At 38.1% G+C, this 22,049-nt stretch overlaps 1 protein-coding gene across 2 annotated transcripts; it reads left to right on the top strand.

Annotated features, from left to right (window-relative positions):
* The first annotated feature begins 15,869 nt into the window (after positions 1-15,869).
* On the top strand, positions 15,870-21,527 carry OPT3 (oligopeptide transporter). 2 transcript variants are annotated; one of them, XM_006856201.4, is made up of 6 exons: positions 15,870-16,556; positions 17,080-17,177; positions 18,121-18,690; positions 19,102-19,357; positions 20,090-20,272; positions 20,802-21,527. In XM_006856201.4, exons 1-6 carry the CDS (start codon positions 16,062-16,064, stop codon positions 21,414-21,416), a joined length of 2,217 nt encoding a protein of 738 aa, XP_006856263.2. In that variant the 5' UTR covers positions 15,870-16,061; the 3' UTR covers positions 21,417-21,527. The 2 variants fall into 2 exon arrangements, with proteins under 2 accessions (XP_006856263.2, XP_088705865.1); XM_088849739.1 differs by having other exon boundaries at positions 17,061-17,177.
* The last annotated feature ends 522 nt before the right edge of the window (positions 21,528-22,049 follow it).

Here is a 22,049-nt window from a genome sequence, read left to right as displayed (position 1 = left end):
CCGAGGACTCGTGCTAATAATGCGAGCTCCAACAACGAGAATACCAAGGTCCTCGGTGAATTCTTCAAGACCTTAAGGACCATGACTCAAATGATGAAAGACAATATGCCGGCCTCGGCTACCCCTGCCCCGGAACTAACTGACAGTGGGTTGATAGAAAGATTTAGGAGGCTAGCACCTCCGACGTTCTTGGGGCACGGGGGAGTACAGAAAGCAGAACGATGGAGGAGACAAGTGGAGAAAATTTTTGAGGTGTTACACTGTAATGATGAACGTCAGGTTAGGCTGGGAATCTTCATGTTAGAAGGAGATGCTGAGCATTGGTGGGGCTCAGCGAAGCAATCATGGGAAGGGTCAAGGACAGAAGTGACTTGGGAGAACTTTCTGAAAGAATTCAATGAGAAGTACTTCCCTGACTCTGTACGGAAAAGAAAGGAAGTGGAGTTCATTGAGCTGCAACTAGGAAACCTGTCAGTGGAGCAATATGCAGTCAAGTTTGCTGAGCTGTCAAGATATGCGCCACACGTCATCAATATTGAGGCGTGAAAGGCGAATAAGTTTGAGAGAGGCTACGAATAAGGGGGAGGATGATATCAGCGAACCTCAAGACCTTCTCCCATTTAGTAGATTTGGCTATGAAGATTGAGAGAGACCGTGAAGAGTCTCGATTTAGGGGAAATAAGAAAATGGGACCAACTTAGTTTGGGAACCTTGGGAGGAAGGCTCAACCAGCTCCAAGGAGAATCTTCAAGGGAAGAGATAACCAAAGGAATAAGAAGATTCAGAAAACCTTTCCGAGAGCTCGTACTGTGGGAAGGACAATCACTCTATGACTGAGTGTCAAAGAAGGGTAGGAGCGTGCTTCAGATGTGGCAAGCTTGGCCACCTGATCAAAGACTGTCCGGTAAAGGTATCAGAAAACCGACCAAAGACTCAAAGTCGAGTATTTGCTCTCATAGAGCAAGAAGCCAAGGTGTCTGAATCTGTAATCTGAGGTACACTTTTTTTCTGTGGCATGGAAGCTTAAATTCTGATTGACCATGGATGTTCTCACTCTTTTTTTGCACCTCATTTTGCATCCCACATGAATGTCAAACCTACACTTCTTGACCGGACTTTGGTAGTATGCACACCTATGTGGGAATTTTTTGAAACTGATATTATTTATAAACATTGTGGAGTCGTGCTTGAAGGATGTGTCTTACCTATAGATTTGATATTGTCATACATTAAAAAATTTGATGTTATTTTGTGCATGGACTGGTTGTCCACACATTATGTTATAGTAAATTGCTATGATAAAAATGTAACCCTTAGATGCCTAAATTAGTATGAGTTAAACTTTGTGGGAATTAAGGATGTTTCCCCTCTACACCTTATTTCGGCCCTTCGGGCTTCTCGCCTGTTGGCTAAAAGATGTGTTGGGTATTTGGCCTATGTAGTAGAGAATCGGGATGTCCAGTCTAAGTTAGAAGAGATACTAGTGGTGAAGGAATATCCAAAAGTTTTACCTGAAGAGTTAACCTCTCTACCTCCGGTCAGGGAGATAGATGTGGTTCCTGGCATTGCTTCCATCTCTAAACTTATAGGATGGCCCCAACTGAATTAAAGGAGCTGAATGAACAGTTGCAAGAGTTGTTGGAATTGGGATTCATTTGACCCAGTATGTCACCTTAAGGTGCACCGGTCTTATTTGTGAAAAAGAAAGGTGGGTCTTTAAGCCTTTGTATAGACTATAGATAGTTGAATCAAGTCACTGTAAAGAATAAATATCCCTTGCCTAGCATTGATGACCTTTTTGACCAGCTTCAAGGGGCTCAAGTATTTTCTAAGATTGACCTTCGGGCAGGCTATCATCAACTGCAGGTCAAGGAAGAAGATGTTCCTAAGACCGCATTTAGGACCCGATATGGCCACTATGAGGTCTTGGTAATGCCGTTCGGGTTGACCAATGCCCCGACTGTCTTATGAATTTGATGAATAGAGTTTTTAGACCCTTTTTGGATGATTTTGTGGTAATCTTTATAGATGATATTCTAGTATATTCAAGGAACCTGGAAGAGCATGGGAAGCACTTAAGAATGGTCATCCAAACTCTAAAGTCGGAAAATTTGTATGTTAAGTTAGGGATGAGCGAGTTTTGGCTTCTGAGCGTGACCTTCCTTGGGCTTGTTATTTATAAGGATGGGGTCGCAGTTCACCCTTGTAAAATTGAAGTTGTACTTCAATGGGGAAGACCGACAAATGTGACTGAGGTCCACAATTTTTTGGGACTGACAGGATATTATATGAGATTCGTGGAAGGGTTCTCAAGGATAACGCTCTCTCTAACTCGCCTAACCCAGAAAGAAGTGAAGTTTGTGTGGTCAGATAATTGTGAGATAAGTTTCCAATAACTAAAAAAGATATTGACCACTTCCCCGATACTAGCTTTACCTGAAGGGAATGAGGATTTTGTGGTTTTTACTGATGCCTCTTATAAAGGGCCTGGGTGCGTGCTGATGTAGCGAGGGAAGGTCATAGCTTATGCCTCTAGATAGTTAAATCCGTGTGAACAAAATTACCCAACTCATGACTTGGAACTCACGACTGTAGTGTTTGCCTTGAAAATCTGGAGCCATTACCTCTATGGGGCTTAGTTTAAGGTATTTACAGATCATAAGAGCATCAAGTATCTTATTTCTTAAAAAGAGTTAAACATGAGGTAAAGAAGATGGATGGATCTACTAAATAACTATGATTGTACCAGCAATTACCACCTGAGCAAGACCAATGTAGTAGCAGATGGTTTGAGTCGGAAGCCCGTGGTATCAATGACACATCTGATGGTTCGAAAGATGAAACTATTAGAAGATGCAGTAGAGTGGCACCTAACTCTGCCCCTTAGTGATGGGTTAGGAATGAATGCGTGTATAAGGTTGGAGCCCCAACTCTTTCAACATATCCGAATGGCATAAAAGGAAGATCCTTAACTCATAAAAATTCTAAAAGAAATAAAGCTGGGAAGGAAGGATGAATTCTCTGTTACCAATGATGATTTGTTAAGATTTAAGGATCGAGTATGTGTTTCGAATGATGAAAGTGTGAAGCGGGCTATTTGGAGGAAGCACACCACTCCCATTATATTGTACACCCATGGAGTACTAAAATGTATCAGAACCTGAAAAAAATTTTGGTGGAATGACAAGAGAAAAGAAGTGGCACAATTTTTCTCCAAGTACTTGACATGTCAACAAGTGAAAACTGAGCATCAGAAACCCACCGGACTATTGCAACCCTTGCCGTGCCATAGTGGAAATGAGAACACATCACTATGGACTTTGTTTCTGGCTTACCTAGAATAGGTGTTGGGCATGATAGCATTTGGGTCATTGTAGACCGACTGACTAAAGCTGCTCACTTCTTATCGGTCCGCACAACTTATACTTTGAATAAATTGGCCCAGTTATACATTAAAGAAATTATAAGGTTGCATGTAATACCTGTCAGCATCGTGTCCAACAGGGACACTAGATTTACTTCAATATTTTGGAATATTCTGCAATCATCTTAGGGGACAAGACTCACTTTTAGCATTGCTTTCCACCCCTTATTGATAGGCAGTCAGAAAGGACTATTCAGAGCCTGGAGGATATGTTAAGGGCTTGTGTTACTGATTTCAAAGGAAGCTGGAATGATCATGTACCTCTAATATAAATTTCTTATAACAACAGCTTCCAAGCCAGTATTCAAATGGCACCTTTTGAAGCCTTATATCAGAGGAAGTGCAGATCACCTATCTGTTGGGATGAGGTCGGTGAAAAGAGGTTACTATGGCAAAAAATTATTCAAGCAACCTCATAAAAGATTGCCTTGATTCGGGAGAGGCTCAAGATTGCTCACAGTCGGTGGAAGAGTTATGTTGATAATCAAAGGAGTGACCTCGAGTTTGAGGTGGGTGATCAAGTTTGCTTGAAGGTATCGTCAATTAAGGGTATTATGAGATTTGACAAGAGAGGAAAATTGAGCCTATGATTCATTGAACCTTTTTAAATTCTGAAAAGAGTTGAGAGTATGGCTTATCGAATTGCCCTACCACCTGAGTTGGCAAATATTCATGACGTGTTTCATGTATCGTTGTTAAGGAAATATCAGTTGGACTCGTCCCATGTTCTGAGATATAAACATATTCTGATCAGAGAAGACTTGACTTATATTGAACGACTGATTGAAATACTGAACAAGAGAGTGTAGGTGTTACACAACAAAGAAATTCCTCTAGGCGGTATGTTATGGCAGTATCACTCAAAGGAAAAATCGACATGGGAACGACAAGATGAAATTCGGCACAAGTACCCCTACATATTTGATTACCTAAAACACGATTTTTGAGGACAAAATCCTATTTAAGGGGGGGATGATGTAACAACCTAGACTTTCCCAACCAATTAGAGTGCGTAGAGAAAGAAAAAGAAAGAGTGCGCGCGACGATAAGAGAAATATGAAGAGAAAATGCATGCGATGGAGTATGCGCGGTGGTAAGAGAAAGAAGAAGAAGAGAGAGTGCGTGTGGCGATAAGAGAAAGAAGAGGAGAGAGTGTCTACGGCTGTAAGAGAAAGAAGAAGATAGAGTGCGCCTAGAGGTAAGAGATGAGCACGGCAGTGAGAAGAAACATAAAAGAGTACCTCCATGCACGACATCGCTGAGCTTGTGCATAACTCATGGATGCCACTTGCCTACTGCATACGGCCACATCTACCACCTGTCAAACTGCATGTCACTGAACTACCACTTGGCAACCCCAAGCAGCCATCTCACACTTTTAGAGTACATAAGCCCCTCTTTCTTTTCGTCATGCCATGTTCTCACTCTTACAAGCCAAAACACTTAGCATTTGCAGCTCCCTTTTTATCCTTTTTTGAAGCTTAAATTGAAGAGCTTGAACAGTGAGCTGTGGGAGGAAATTTCGGAACACCATTGCACACAAGTAAGTGAATCATCTACCTTGTAGGTTCTTAGGTATGAAAGCATGAATCAAGCATGAGCTAAGTATAAGGATTAGCATGAGTAGTTGCACAAACAATGGATGCATGTGTACCTGGTTATGCCATGTTTTCAAGAATTTTGGCCTGCCTTTGCATGTCAAAATGAGCATTGAAATCTTCTTTGATTGGTATGAAAATCAGTGACTGGCTGTTCATATGCATCTAATGAATAATGAGAAGGTTGTATGTTAAAATTAAGAATAACTTGGGACTAATGGATTGTTATTTGAGAGATGCCATGGCTACACTGTGAATTCTCAGGGAAGTTTCATGTTCTTGTAATGTACTTTTAACCTATCAAATGACATCCAAATGCTTTCAAATCACTTCCATTTGATAGATACATGTGTCTACGATGATTTTCATGTTTAAACTTTGTTCAAATTCTTCAATTTGTGAAAGCATGTTATTGTTAGCGGATTTCACTGAAATTCAAAACTGTTGCCTCTGTTATCATGAGCCTCAACTAACCAAATGGAGTCCAATTGATTTCAAACCACTTCCATTTGAAAGATCTATGTGTTTACGTAAAGTTTCATGTTGAAATAATTTCGAAATACCCTCTAGCTTTAAAATTATTCCCTTGATAAGAGAGCTATATCACTGTTAACATAATTTACCATAATTCAGAAATCCATTTCTATTGCTATGAGCTTTCGATCGACTAAATAGAGTCTATATGCTTTTAAGTCTGGTACTTAAACATGTGTTTGTACTTAAACTTTGGTTTTGAAACTATCTTAGAATTCCTTAAAATTTTGAAGTTATGCTCCTATTGGTGTAGCATGTCACTATCATAGATTGCTGTAATTTCCAAAAACTGTTGCTATTGTTGTGTTGGGATTTTAACTGATCAAATGATGCACAAACAACTTCAAATTCTATTTGATCGAAAGATATATATATATATATATATATATATATATATATATATATATATATATATAACTATTTCAAGTAAAGACTGAAATTAAGTTGAAGTTCCTCCGAAATTGAATGCAATGTCATATTTTGTATATGCATATTTTTGGTGGGAATGACAGTAAATCCCAAACTGTTATATGAATCATACACACATTATGCACTGATATTTTTTAATATAGCGTGATTTCTTCATATGGAGAATGAAATTATCTGTTATAAGATACCAAAATTGCATACTTATGATACTACGAATATCCCTGAACCCTTGAAACTAGCAAAGCATGAGCAATTGAATGATTGGGCATGCATGTACACAGTGAAATTTAATGTGATCTTCTTATCTATATGTGATATTGACCACTACGCAATGGGTCCTCCATTGGTAGTTGGATATTGTGATTCTATTATATTGAAACTGATATATGTGATATTGACCACTACGCAATGGATCCTCCATTGATAGTTGGATATTGTGATTCTGTTATATTGAAACTGATATATGTGATATTGACCACTACGCAATGGGTCATCCATTGGTAGTTGGATATTGTGATTCTGTTATATTGAGACTAATATATGTGATACTAACCACTATGCAATGGTTCCTCCATTGATAGTTGGATATTGTGATTCTGTTATATTGAGACTGATATATGTGATACTGACTACTATGCAATGGATCCTCCATTGGTAGTTGGATATTTTGATTCGGTTATAGTGAGACTGATGTATATGATACTGACCACTACGCAATGGGTCCTCCATTGGTAGTTGGATATTGTGATTCAGTTTTATTGAGACTGATATATGTGCTACTAACCACTACGCAATGGGTTCTGCATTGGTAGTTGGATATTGTGATTCGGTTATATTGAGACTGATATATGTGATACTGACCACTACACAATGGGTCTTCCATTGGTAGTTGGATATTGTGATTCTGTTATATTGAGATTGATATATGTGATACTGACCACTGCGCAATAGGTCCTCCATTGGTAGTTGGACATTGTGATTCTGTTATATTGAGACTAATATATGCGATACTGACCACTACGCAATGGGTTATCCATTGGTAGTTTGATATTGCAATTCTGTTATATTGAGACTGATGTATGTGATACTGACTACTACGCAATGGGTCCTCCATTGGTAGTTGGATATTATGATTATGTTATATTGAGACTGATATATGTGATACTGGCCACTACATAATGGGTCCTCCGTTAGTAGTTGGAATTTAAAACTATTTCCATTTGCTCCATATTTATAAGATAGTTATTTCCTTCCGTAATTGTGAGGGGTCTTGACGTACCATTTGGTTAAGAGAGACTCATTCATAGCCCTCAGCATTTGAATGCCCAATCTTCTTCATACTTTGGCAAGCATATGTTATCCTACTTAGCCAGGCAGAATTTTCTTCCTTCAGAAGAGCTACTCCACAAGAAGTTATATATTAAGGCCCCCCAATCTTCTAATTACATGTATCGAGGCTCTATACCGTGAAAAATAACAGAAGGAAATATTAAAGATTGTTGCTTTTATGAGTATGATTCTAACAAATTTTTTTATTTTTTTTATATTTTTTCTTTAATCTTTTTTTAAAACATTTTAACTTGTAAAAATACATTTCTATTTTTAATTTTGTTTTAAAAAACCTAAGTCTTCCCTTGAATCATCCGAATCATTGAATTGTTTCATTTTTCATGCCAAACCGAAGTAGTCTCTGAAGCGAATCTGCCAACATGGATTCTAACCCCCCACTGACAAGTTCTTTGACCCATCCAACTTGTAATAGAACCTCTCAATTATGGGGTCCTAAGCTAAGGAAGCCTGCCATAAGTAAGAGGGATAGAAAAATACTTAGTTGGGATCTAGTTCACCTTGTAGTTTAGCCACTTTCAATTTTTATGATCTTGGTCTTTTCCATGTTTACTTTGGCCACAGAGACTAACTCATAACTTTTAAATAAGTGCCATGGGTTTTGAATTTGCTCTTGATTATCTTAAGTGATGATTAAGATATCATCAGCATAATGTAATTGGGAAACTTTCAATCCTGATTCACAGGGTGGACAATCCTTGTATTAGTCCCTTTTCCATCACTCCATTAAGAATTTGGAAAAAGGATAACCCCCCCCCCCCCCCCCCTCCCCTCCACTAAAATGTATAGAAAAGAAGACAAGGGGTCGCCTTGTTTCAATCCCCTTGTAGCTTGGAAGTATCCATAGGCCTTGCCATTCCCCAATACTGAGAAGTGAGTTATATAGAGATAACCCATAATCCACATTCTTTATCTTTTTCCAAAACCTTTTAACCTCATAATCTCATTGAAATAATTCCATTCAACCCTACTGTAGAATCCAACTTGCATAAGATTCCTTTTGTCTAATTTTTCCTTATTGTATGAATCACTTCCTTGACTACCAAGACCCATCCATTAATTGCATTCCTTTTATAAAGGTTGTATGTGTTCCCTTATACTTTTTTTTAGTTAATTTTTTTAGTTGATTTGACAAAAACTAAGTTAAGATATTATAACTAGAAGACAGTAAGCTGACGGTTAGGTCATGTCGCGTCTCTAAAATTTAGTTTCTAGGAACCAGAGCAATGAAGGAAAAGTTTAGAGCCGTATTAACTATTCAATCTAAATAAAATTATCAAAATAATAGAATTATGTTCTCTTTGAAAACCTCTCAGAATTCTTTAACAAAAAGCTATTTGAAATCCATCTAGTCTCGGTGCTTTATCTTTTGGTAATTCAGAGATAGCTTCCTTGATTTCTTCCATTGAGAATTCCTCTTTTAAAGTCATGACACTACTTACACTCAATCTTTTAAAATTTATGATTCTAAGGAAAATGGTAATCGAGGCTCTGATGTAAAGCTCGTCTGTAATGTTCCATAAATATATCTTCTTTGCCCTACCAATCCTGCTCATCTATCCTTGTAATGGAAATACTTAAAACATTATTTACTCTTCTTCTAGAATTTGCAATGAAGTGAAATAACTTGTTGTTATTGTTCCCTTCTTTGATCCATTTAGATATTGATCTCTAGGACCAATATATTTCACTTGTTAGAGTAAGATATCCAATTCCCCTCGTTGACTTTCTCTATCTCTTTTTTGTTCAAGTGTGAGACCCCCATTGATTTGCTCTATTTGATTAAGGGATTCAATCTGTCCAGTGACCCTATGTATTTGATTGTTAATAGTGCCAAATTTACCAAGCCCCCAAGCTTTCAATCTTTGTTTCAGAATTTTTAATTTTTTGGTAATAACATGTCCAATCCATTCCTCTACCTATGTATTTGCTGCACAGATCTTACCTCATTAAGGTCTTGTCCTCTACCCACAAGAGTTCAAACCAGAATGGAACGGGACCAAATCTATTTAGTTAGACAATGATTTAACCATTACTTTGGGTATGAAGTTTCCCACATATTTGTGATTAGGACCCTTTTCGATGCGAGACAATTGTGGTGAAACAAAGGAATTATTTGTCCAAGTATAAGTGCTTCCAACTAAATTTAGGTCTACCAATGTATTAGAAAGTATAAAACTATTGAAATTTGTCATGGTAGGTAACATGCATATAAGATTGTTATATTTTTCTAGTGTTCTTATCTTGTTATAATTTCCAACCCCACACTATGGCAATTGGATCCATAGATAACTTATGACAATTCCTCATATAAAACATATGTTTTCATTATGAGAATTTAGATCATACGACTTTATTAAACACTAGGGGTTTGGAGAGCCCACTAAAAAAAAAATTCATCAAAATTGTTCTACAAGAAATTTCAAAACATGACCCCATTTATAAAAAGAGGGTCCTAAATTTCTAGGATGCTACCATTAGAAGGAGATAAGAGAAATTTCACTAGGCCACGACCGCAAAAAGACCTAACTCTTGCCACATCAGCGGTTGCTAGATTTGTTTCCTAAAGGAGTAAAATTTGTTGCTTATGAACAAGCACCAACTGCCTTAACATCTTGCTTTTCCTTTGGTCCCCAAGCCCCTTGATATTCTAGGAGAAGATCTTAATCGCAGTTGCAAGTCCCTTCCACCTCTGGTGACTCCTGAAGAGCCAGCAACAATTGGATTAAAGGGTAGCTTTGCAGCCAACGCTTCTGCCTCCCTCTGCATATTAGATCTCCTCTTTCTTCTTATGGGTGCCTCCTGCCTTTTTTTTTGAGAAATGCATGAAATTTTATTAAAACAATGTTTGAAGAGCATGAAATTACAAAGATTGGAATAAATCGTTAGAAACATGCAAAAAGGGAAGAGAAAAACCATGTTTAGCTAACCCATCAGCAACATCATTGGCTTCGCGCATAGTGTGATCGGAGCTTATCCTAAAATTAGGCAAAACACATAAGTCTTAAATTGTTAATTAAAGAGTAAATAGGAACTAGGGGATCTTTTGCTCTTTTCTAGACCACTTGATAACATTTAGGGAGTCCCCTTCAATTATAATGTCACCAATGAAACCCCTGTCAATGATAATACAAAGGCCGTGAAGGAGAGCAGCCAATTCAGCATGATTAGCTATTGTAGACCCACAAGGACCCGAATAAGAAAAAAAAACCGATCCAAAATTGTAACGAAGAAGCCCACCAACACTAGGCCCTAGATTTCCAAATGCGCTGCCATCAAAAATAAGTTCGTGGCAAGCTTCTAGATGTGCAATCCAACTTCTAAGCGGACGGCTAGAGTGAGAAGAGGAATGAGCCAAAAATTTCAGATTGATATAAATATTAGTTCGAAGAGTACCCCGTCATTCAGGCGTGGAGGAAAACCAATTCCAAAGAGATTGTAAAATGAGATCTCTTACCTTTTCAATACTCTGAGATACCCCATCAAAGGTTCTCCTATTACGTTCTAACCAAATCCGCCATAAGATTATACTTCTGAAAGTTTTCCAAATCACAACTCCTTTTTTAGGTAATCCAATGGTAGAAAGATGGTTAACAATGTTGATGAGATTCAAAGGTCTCATGAGGAAAAAAAACTCAATAAAGAGAAGGCCTAGAGTCATAAGCTAGAGGCAAAATGACAGTGAAATAAAAGATGAGAGTATGATTTTTCATCATTTTTGTACATCAAGCAAATGTTTAGAAGAATTTTACCCCTCTTTTGCAGATTGTCTACTGTTAAACATTTCCTTTGACATGCGATCCAAAAGAAGGCTTGGATTTTAACTGGAACTGTCCATTTCCAAATAGAACCCAAAGAGGTATCAACAATACTGACCTGATCCATAAAAAGGAGCCTATATACTAATTTGACAAAAACAAGTTCGTCAGTTTCTGATTCCTATATGACCAAGTCTTCGGTATTAGAAGATATGTAAACTTTTTCATGTTAGAGGAGATTATGAAGATACAAAATAACCATGTCTGGTAGCCTATTGTAGCAGCATCCGATGTTCCAGACCATACAATTAGAGGGGGAGATAGAAAACAACTCTGAAAGTTTTGCATAAGGTTGAGCAACTCTGGCAAAGAGGTCAGAATAAGTAGAAGAGAGAGGTGCATCATCAAGTCATTTGTTGAACCAAAAGAGAATGTTATCTCCATTGTCTATGTTGCTCAAAACAATATTTCTGCAGCTATAAATATCCTTATAAATATGTGAGGTGAATTTGCCTCCTCTACTTTTGTAAACGAGTGGGTGAGATGATCGAAACTATATTAAGCAATTAGCACATCCTTCCAAAGATGAGAAGAGTCTTGAAAGATTCCCCACCACCATTTGGATAGATAGAAGCTCCCAATTTACAAGTTTAAGCTTTCTGACACTCAAATCCCCTAGTTTTGATGACATACAAACCTGGTCCCAGTTCACCGAATGAAACTTTATGTGGTTATCCTCTATATTACCCTAAATGAAGTTTCGTATATATTTTTCAATAAGCTTGATAACTTCACTAGGTATTTGTAGGATTGACATCAAAAAAATAGGAAGATGTGCATATATTGATTTAACCATAGTGATACGCCCACCAAAAGATAAAGTCTTGGTCTTCCATAAGTATAATTTAATTTGATACTTGTGAACAAGAGAGTCTCAGGCTGCACAAGTGAGCTTACTATCAGAGATAGAAACCCCTAAATATTTAAGGGGAAACTTCTCAACTCTGCAACCCAAAAGTGAAGCAAGAGAATCCAAAAGGCTGTTAAAGCAAGAGATGGCCACAATTGAAGTCTTATGGAAATTTACTTTAAGGCCCAAAGCTAGCTGGTAACATAGGAAAAATGTGTTGAGATTCTACATTTTCTCTTCACTAGCATCATAAAAAATCAAGGTGTCATGTGCATATTACAACTGTGAAATAGTAGGCCCCAGTGAGGAAACTTGAAAACCTGTAAGAAGTCCTGCATTTACAACATTCTTAAATATTATGCTAAAACCTTCTGCTACTAAGGTAAAGAGAAAATGAGATAGATGGTCTCATTGTCTAATACCCCTAGAAGTATGAAAGAACCCTTTAGGAGATTTGTTAATAAGAAGCAAGAAATGGGCTGGTGAAATGCACCGCATAATCCAAGAAATCCATTTGACACCGAAACTCATTCTTCTCATAATCTCATTGAGCACTTGCCATTCAACTCTGTCAATGACCTTCTCCATATCCAATTAAATAACCACTCCCAGCTGCTCAGAAAGAATTCTAGAGTGAATGCATTCCTAGGCAATAAGAATACAATCCGTGATCATGTGGTCTCTAATGAAGGCTGATTGTTCATCAAAGATCACAAAAAGGAGAACCAACTTAAGTCTCTCTGCTAAAACTTTTGCAAGAATTATATAAAGACTAGACAAGAGACTATCCGACTTAATATCTCCAATATCAATAATGATATCTTTTTTTAGAATTAAAAAAATATAAGTAGAATTAATGCCCTTGAGAACGCTCCTAGTGGATATAAATTCCTTAACCATTAAATAGACATCACCGTATAATAGATCCCAAAAACGTTGAAAGAAGATAAGAAGAAAAACATCAGGGCCAGGGGCTTTATCCTTAAGAAGAGCAAAAACTGCCAATCTAATTTCTTCCATAGTAACATCCCTTTCTATATCAGAAACCAAAAAATGTGGTAAAGATTTAACAGGAACACCATCTAAGATAGATAACCCCAAGGTTAAAATCACTAGGAAAAGTAGACAAAAAACGTTGAACAATGGCCTCATCACGAGCTGAAATGTCGCCTTCCGATATACCCGGTAGAGAAATAATAGAAATATCATTTTGCCTTCTATGCGCATTCACGATAGCATGAAAAATTTTAGTATTTCTATCACCCTCCTTAATCCATTTAACTATTGGTCTTTGTTTCTGTTAAATCTCCTCCATCCTAAGGAGATCATGTAGCTTATTAAACAGATAATTTTTATTAACAATCATCTTATCAGATAAAACTTGGTTTTCCTTATAGAATTTTCAATAATCTCTAAGTCCATCAAAGTAGTATCAATTTTGTCTTTAAGTTGATATTGATTTGCTTTTTTTCCAAAAGATGAGTTTGTGCTTCAGGCTGATTAGCTTATTATGAAGACAGAAATCAAAACTACCCAAAACATAACAACTACCCCAAGTATGATTGATGATATCTACAGCTTCAAGCTCCTCCAGCAAGTGAATATCAAAATGAAAAGGTATAGGCCCAGATAAGACCTCCTCAGTATGAAGACAGATGGGGAGGTGATCAAGAGTAAGTTTGATAAGAGCATTAACCTTGACCAAAGAGAATACTCATTCCCAAGCCTCTGAGACAAGAAAGATACCAATCTTGGACATAATCAGATTGGATGAACAATTATTAGACCAAGTAAAGTGAGCTCCAGTAGTAGGAAGATCAAATAAATAAGAAAGTCTTGGGAAAAAGTAGAAATTTGGAAGTCCCGGCGAATAAACAGTTGAGAATTAAACTGGGAAAACATAAAAATTTCATCTGGGTGGCGAATAAGGTTAAAATCCCCTCCAATGTAAACAGGAAGTTCCGAAGAGGAAGTAAAAGATTTCAAATCATCCAAAACGACACCTTTAAGGGTAGCAACATTAGGCCCGTACACATTAATAAGTACCCAACGGAAAGCCCTGACAGGACCTTCAAAAGTAATTGGCACGAACCTATCAGATTTAAAAACATCAAAGCAGAACAAAGCTGCTGGGTCCCAAAAAACCCACAGACCCTCAAAAAATCTAATGGCATCCACACCCTCAAAGTACACAGACCATTACCCCACAGAGTCTTGACATCCAAAAAAGAGGGCAAAGCACGCTTAGTTTCTTGTATAATAAAAGCAAAATATTTAAATTTAGAAATCAAGAAATTGATTTCTTTCTTGCGTCGATCAGTACAGAGACAACGTACGTTCCAACTGATAATCTTCATGGGCGTGATGAAGGTTCACCGGGTCTCTCGAAGCCACCATCTTCATAAGGAAGAAAATGGGCGCCTGCTGCCAATCTATCTCATGAAAGCAATAGTCTCCTCCACAACTTCGGTATAAGACTCAAACTTGACATCCATAGCCTTGATCATCTTCTTAGCCTTTTCCCCAACCAGTTTTCTCTTCACTGTATTATCCAACTTTCAATTTTTCACCGAGGCGATAATTCCTCAGACGATGACTCCAAGGATTCAGTGACTAAGATGAGGGTGGGGGCATTGGGGAATCCTACAACGGTGAGGATTCTAGCACATGCTCGGGGGCATTGGGGTATCCTACAATGGAGAGGATTGTACCACATGCTCAGGTTTAGTCTCCATACTTGCCTGTGATATTTCCCTACTAAAAAATCTTTTCCCCATTGGGAAATAGCCATCTGTTCAGCATTCTTTGGCAAAACTTATAGAGAAGCAGGAGTTTGAATTTCGTTCAACTCAAATTATCGGCAATTTAAAAAATTTGGTACAATTTAAAAAAAAAAAAAGAAAAAAAAAAGAATGAAAATAGATGGAGGAGTAGAAGTAGAAGAGGAGAATGAGTAAATCATTTGTTCAAGATGAAGAGAATCATTTGCTGAAGATATAAAGGGTGGGTGGCCGAAGACTGACGTTTCTTGCCCTGAATGAATGAAGGAAAGACGTAAAACGACGTCCGCAAAAGGTCGTAAGGGCAGTCTGGTGAACTGAGAGAGATATCCAGGGGCATTTTTGTCATCTGAAAACATTCACCCCTATCGAGGGGGAGGCGTCCACGTCAGACTTCTGTCTTGGCAAATGGCACGTGTAGAGTGGAGCCCACGTCAAGCGAGGGCAAGTGGTTCGTGTGTTTCCCATGCATCACATGTGCCGTACCCACACCCCACTATCAATGGCCTCCTTTCTTTCTCTCTCTAACCCCACCACCCTGTCACACTATAAAGACCGCGTTCTAGCCGTCATCAGGACAAACGCTTTTAGAGAGAGAAATTGAGGAGAGTGCTTTTAGAGAGAGAAACAGGATAGAGATTGTGAGAGGGCTTTTAGAGAGTGAAACAGGATAGAGAATGTGAGGAGGGAGCTTTTAGAGAGAGAGAAAGACAGAAAGTGAGGAGAGGGCTTATAGTGGGAGATTTGTTTTTCAATCAAAAGAGACATTTTAGAGAGAGAAACAGGATAGACAGAGAGGAGAGGGCTTTTAGAGAGACAAAGGATAGAGAAAGTGAGGAGAGAGAGTAGATAAGAGGAGGGACGTTGGAGAAAATGGCGTGATCATTTTGTCAGAACCAGCAGAGAGAGAAAGAGGGGAAGAGAGAGTTACAGAGAGGACGAGGGAGAGTCACGCGTTCGTGGAGAGAGAGAGAGAGACTGAATAGGCTTTAGAAAGCAATTGAGAGAGATGGGGTTAGAGAGAGAAGTAGAAAAAATTTGAATTGAGAGAGTGAAACTGATATAGAGATAGAGAGAAATGGGAAAGACCAGCGACAAAAGTCAATAGAAAGAGGAGAGAGTTCTCCATTCCTCAGTAAGAGAAACACACAGGTATAGAGAGAGAGAGAGAGAGAAACCAAATAACCCACACTGAGAGGGAGAGTTTCGAAACCGGGGAGAGAAGTAAAGCTTCAAAACCAGAGAGATACAGAGAGAAGCAAAGCTTGAAAACCCACAACAATGGCGGCGAAAGAGCCTACCCCAGAAGCTCAGAAGCACCCAGATCTCTCACCTGAAGAGCAATCCCCCATTGAGGAGGTTGCTCTTGTAGTTCCAGTCACTGATGACCCAAACCTCCCTGTAATGACATTTAGGGCCTGGTTTTTGGGCATAACTTTCTGTGTTTTCCTCATGTTTGTGAACACTTTCTTCACCTATAGAACCCAACCTCTCACTATCTCAGCAATTCTGGCTCAAATTGCAGCGCTCCCAATGGGTAGATTCATGGCCGCCACTCTTCCTAAAAAGGAAATGAGGGTTTTGGGTTATAGTTTCGCTCTCAATCCAGGTCCTTTTAACATTAAGGAGCACGTCATCATAACCATCTTCGCGAATTGCGGGGTTGCATATGGTGGTGGAGATGCTTACTCCATTGGTGCCATTACTGTTATGAAGGTTTATTATAAGCAGAGTTTGAGCTTCTTGTGTGGCCTTTTTATAGTCTTGACTACTCAGGTAAATGGGGTTTTATGAATTGGTTTTTTTTTTTTTGTTTATTTCATTGTAATTTTATTGAAACACAGTGTATTTCCAAATTATTTTGGTTTTTTTTTTTGCTTATGTTTGGATAATGTGCTTTAAATTTTATTTCGGTTCCTTTTTGTGGGGAATTTTCCTCCACTGTTATGTTTAGTTAGATAATTAGATATAAAACTCAGTATGTTTGCATTCATAAGGTCTTTCATTTTTCTTATTTTACTGTTATTTTGGCTTCTTTATTGTGGGGATATTTTATCTATATTCATGTTTAATTAAATTAAAACCAAGTGTGTTTCCAATCATTTGGTCTTTCTTTTCTCTTATTTTCCCGTTATTTTGGGGCTATGGGTTTTTTTTGTGGATTTTTCCAGATTTAGCTTAGAAAGTTTTTTTTTTTAAGAATTTGGGAGATCTTTTCCCCATTATTTTTTTTGAATGGTGGGTTCTCCTCATTTTAATACCTTTCTGGTCATTTTCAAGTTATTTACTCTCTCTCCAGGTATTGGGTTATGGATGGGCTGGCATGATGAGGAGGTATTTAGTTGAGCCCGCTAACATGTGGTGGCCTTCAAACCTGGCCCAGGTGTCTCTGTTCAGGTATTCTTTATCTTTAAATTTCGGATTGTTATAAGAAACTCAAATTTAAATTTAAAACTATAAATAAATGCTAAGGGGAAATGATATTTGAATTTTACCTTCTGTGATTATTATCTCCAATAAAAGGGCCAAAGGAACAATTATGGTGGAAAAATGGTTTGGTGTTTTAACTGAAATACATTAATTCATTTGGGTTAATAATTTTATTTTTTTTAAACCAATTTTTAGTAATTTTTCTTATGTAACTTCATAGTATCTTTAGCCAAAGCTCCTCCAAAAAGAAAATGACAGAAAAAAGGAAGTGGGAATGAGCATTAGCATGTTTCCTGGCCCGGCTCCCATTGGGTAACGGTACCGAATTTGAAGAATGGAGAACTGGGTCTCTAAATTTATGTTTGATCCCTTAATATAAATGGTATTAAATACTCACGATACCCAACTTAGTAAATGTTACTGCAAATAATATTCTGTAATCATTATTTGCAAGAATTGATTCTGCTATAAAGGAGATGAAAGATGAACAGAGGAAATGCTTCATCCTGTTGGTTAATTTCTCTCATTATTTTTCAACAAGTGGTTCTACAGTACTCTCCTTTTGTGAGGAAAGTAGGAATTTGTACACAACGAATGCTATTTTCTTTCCTGAAGAACTAATTCTAAAATCATATAAAGGAACAAAAGAAGTGGACTTGGAATCTGAAAACTATTTTCTTCTACTGTTCACAAAATAACTCTCTCTCTCTCTCTCTCTCTCTCTCTCTCTCTCACACACACACACACACAGACTCACACACACAGACACACAGGCACATGCACACAAAATTTGATTATCTGGTGACTAATGTTTTTCACAGTTCGCAAAAATCTCTCTCTATTTACACAAACTCAAGAGAAACACAAAAAGCCTCTGCAATTAATGACCTCCCATACTTCCATTTCTCAGGGCACTCCATGAGAAGGACTCAAGGTCTAAGGGCCTCTCTAGGATGCAATTCTTCATGGTTTTCATGATAGCAAGTTTTGCATACTACACATTACCAGGTTACCTCTTCTCGATATTAACCTTCTTCTCTTGGGTATGTTGGGTCTGGCCTCATAACATCACAGCTCAGCAAGTGGGCTCAGGCTACCATGGACTTGGTGTGGGGGCATTGACTCTCGATTGGGCTGGTATCTCAGCTTATCATGGAAGCCCACTAGTGACCCCTTGGTCTTCCATTGTCAACGTAGCAATTGGTTTTATCATGTTTATATACATCATTGTTCCCATTTGTTATTGGAAATATAACACATTTGATGCTCGAAAGTTCCCCATTTTCTCAAGCCAGCTCTTCACTTCGACTGGGCATAAGTATGATACAACCAAGATTCTCACTCCTCAATTTGACCTGAATGAAGCCGCATATAACAGTTATGGAAAGCTTTATCTCAGCCCTTTGTTTGCTCTCTCCATTGGATCAGGCTTTGCTAGGATCACGGCGACTATGACCCATGTCTTGCTCTTTCATGGCGGGTATACTACTAGACTTGTTTTCTTCACTTGGTTTCTTTTTCTTGACGATTGTTCTCTCTCTTAATTTCTGTAAATATGCAATGTTGCTGGGCTTTTACTCTTTAGTATCTGTCATTATTTTGAAAAGTTCTCACTTTTGTTTATGAAATGTCAAGCTGGGTTTTCTCGAATTGCTCATTATTGACATGTACATGTTTTCTTCTCTTCCTGATTTCTTATTTTTCTGTATGGTGCTCCTCTCTTAGCTTGTTGAAGAATCCTAGCCGGGTTCTTGTCTTGCTCTTTACTAACATATATCATTGAGTTCTTTTACTCCTCTTTCTCTTAATTTCATTAAGGAAATCGAGAATTTTTTAGGTCTTGTCCCATGGTAAGGTAACTGGCTTTCCTTTCAATGTGATTCTTGGGCAGTGATATTTGGAAGCAAAGTAGATCAGCCATGAATTCAGTTAAACCGGATATCCATGCAAAACTGATGAGAAATTATAAGGAAGTCCCTCAGTGGTGGTTCCTTATTCTATTAGCAGGAAGCATAGGGCTCTCATTGCTGATGTCTTTTGTGTGGAAAGAAGATGTGCAGCTTCCATGGTGGGGTATGCTTTTCGCCTTTGGTTTGGCATGGGTTGTCACTCTTCCCATTGGTGTCATCCAAGCAACTACAAATCAGGTGATCAGAGTTCTATCATTTACACCATTTCTAGTTAGACCATCTTTACTGCTGGTCTTATTTCACTAAATGAATCACTCCCACCCCCCTTCCCCCCAACCCCCAAATTCGCTTTTGTTTTATGTATGTGGCTGTGTATATCTCTAAATTTATGTTTGGTAAACTTCAAGCCCCAGTTCTTTTAAGCTCATCTCTGCTGCATGCTTTAAATGCCAATACATCGCAATTTGTTATTACTGCATGACTATGGGAATAACTTTTCATCTTAAGCACTAGATTTTTGTGTTATCTAAAACATGCTGATGATTACATAGTTTTCTCCACTAATCATGGATGCCGAATTTATATGTTTGCATGCAGAAGAATAGTCTAATATCAGGAATCAATTCGAAGTTAAAGACCCATTTCTCTCTCTTAAAGTAATTTTGATCCTAATATTATTGATTGGGTGTATTAAGACTATTTCCTCCACTTCTTTTGAAATGGACTCAAAATTAAAACTAAATCCATTTCCGCCACTTTTGATATCACAATATGTATTGATGGTTAAACCCATTTCCCTCTCTACAAGTACTCGTTAGAAATTACATTTACTATTATTATTTGTATTCTAAAATGCATTCATAGTGATTCGTTTCCGTCTCTATGAGTATTCTTTTTACTCATACCATTTATAATTAGTTAATAGGGTGTATTTCCTCCAGTTCTAAAACTTTTATGGATGTGAAACAGCAACCCGGCTATGACATCATTGCACAGTTTATCATTGGATACATGCTACCTGGAAAACCCATCGCCAACCTGTTGTTCAAGATCTATGGAAGAATCAGCACCATCCATGCCCTCCAATTCCTTGCTGATCTGAAGCTTGGCCACTACATGAAAATCCCACCGAGGTGCATGTACACAGCTCAGGTATGAGGCTCTTCAACTTTCACATACAGCCATATTAGAAGCTAGTTTTAACGTGAACTTAATCTTCTAACTGAATTTACAAGGATTTTTTTGTCTAAACAGCTTAGTTTGAGCCTGCAACTCATATACCAATGAGAAGCTATTTTATATCATCCATTCATCCTTTCTCATTTCTTGGAACTTGCATCTCTCTCTGTCTCTCTCACACACACACAAACACAGAGAGAGAGAGAGAGAGCACGTTATTTGCACTACTAGATGTTGCACTACTAGCTGCTTCCAAGCAAACAAATCTCTGCTCCCACCTATTAGGGGCATATAAATTGGCTTATGCCCTGTTTGGCTTGCAAATTCACTTACACCCCTGTTTCGTTGACTCATGAGAGAGTTTTCCTTTCATGTGTGCATGTGTGTGGATGGGATCGGAGAGAGTTAAAGAGTTCCACCAACGGACTGCACACACACACAAAACATATATATAGAGAGAAAGAGAGGCAACAAAAATCTCAAACACCATTAAATTTTGCAGCTAGCTGGTACACTCATAGCCGGCACAGTGAACCTCGCAATAGCATGGTGGATGCTAGGGAGCATCAAGGACCTATGCGATGTAGAATCTCTCCACCCTAACAGCCCGTGGACATGCCCTAAATACCGAGTAACATTTGATTCATCAGTTATATGGGGTCTCATAGGCCCAAGGCGACTCTTCGGACCAGGAGGAATGTATAGGAACTTGGTCTGGTTATTCTTAGTTGGTGCACTTTTACCAATTCCAGTTTGGGTTCTAAGCAAGATTTTCCCTAACAAAAAATGGATCCCCCTTATAAATATCCCAGTTATTTCCTATGGTTTTGCTGGCATGCCTCCTGCTACTCCAACTAACATAGCTAGTTGGCTTGTAACTGGAATGATCTTTAACTACTTTGTATTTAGGTATAACAAAGGATGGTGGCAAAAGTATAATTATGTATTATCAGCTGCTTTAGATGCTGGGACTGCTTTCATGGGGGTCTTGCTTTACTTTGCTCTTGGGATGGAGAATAGGAATTTGAATTGGTGGGGAACACAGTTGGATCATTGTCCTTTGGCTTCATGCCCAACTGAGCCTGGAGTCTCTGTTGCTGGGTGCCCTGTTTTCTAGTCTCTAGAGAAAGGGAGGTTGGGACTACAGTTTGGGATGTAAAGATTTTTGCATGCTCTTTGGTTACTTGATAATGAATAGAATGTGCTGGAAGTTCTTTATTGGGGTACACATATTTTGTGAGCTGAAGTCTGTGTGTGTGTGTGTGTGTTAATGGAGTGGACATGATCAATAAACTATGCCCTGTTATGAGAGCCAATATGATGTCAATTCCATTGATCCATGTATCACTCCATCTCCCTCAACCTCTCTGTTAATGGAGTGGACATGATCAATAAACTATGCCCCGTTATGAGAGCCAATATGATTACAATTCAATTGATCCATGTATCGCTCCATCTCCCTCAACCTCCATGGTTGTACTTTGGACCCAATAATACAACAGAGGTCTCAAATTCTCTATAACTCTATGAGGTTATTAATTTCCAAGAAGTCCACCCAAGTTAACTTGGTCCAATATCTAGAATCCTTTCTATTTAGGGGCCATTTAGGTACATGGAAATATATTATCTAGTGAAATATATTACTGATGAAAAATATCTCGTGGAAAATGGGTTTTTGATGTTAGGATGACATCTAGATTCAACTAGGAGATACATTTCTACTATTTGGTACATTTAGATCTTATAAAGT

The sequence above is a fragment of the Amborella trichopoda genome, chromosome 10 (genome assembly GCF_054954075.1).
Source record: "Amborella trichopoda isolate Santa Cruz 75 chromosome 10, AtrichopodaSantaCruz75HAP2 v2.0, whole genome shotgun sequence".
Lineage (NCBI taxonomy): Eukaryota > Viridiplantae > Streptophyta > Magnoliopsida > Amborellales > Amborellaceae > Amborella > Amborella trichopoda.
Note: the sequence above shows the minus strand (reverse complement) of the source record. Positions and strands in the feature narration are given on the sequence as shown.

Bases quoted from the DNA above. Each gene is read 5' to 3' on its own strand.
- OPT3 (XM_006856201.4), top strand. From the start codon at position 16,062: ATGGCGGCGAAAGAGCCTACCCCAGAAGCTCAGAAGCACCCAGATCTC. The intron at 17,178-18,120 runs GTATTCTTTATC...TCCATTTCTCAG, and splicing joins GCCCAGGTGTCTCTGTTCAG to GGCACTCCATGAGAAGGACT. The intron at 20,273-20,801 runs GTATGAGGCTCT...TAAATTTTGCAG, and splicing joins GGTGCATGTACACAGCTCAG to CTAGCTGGTACACTCATAGC.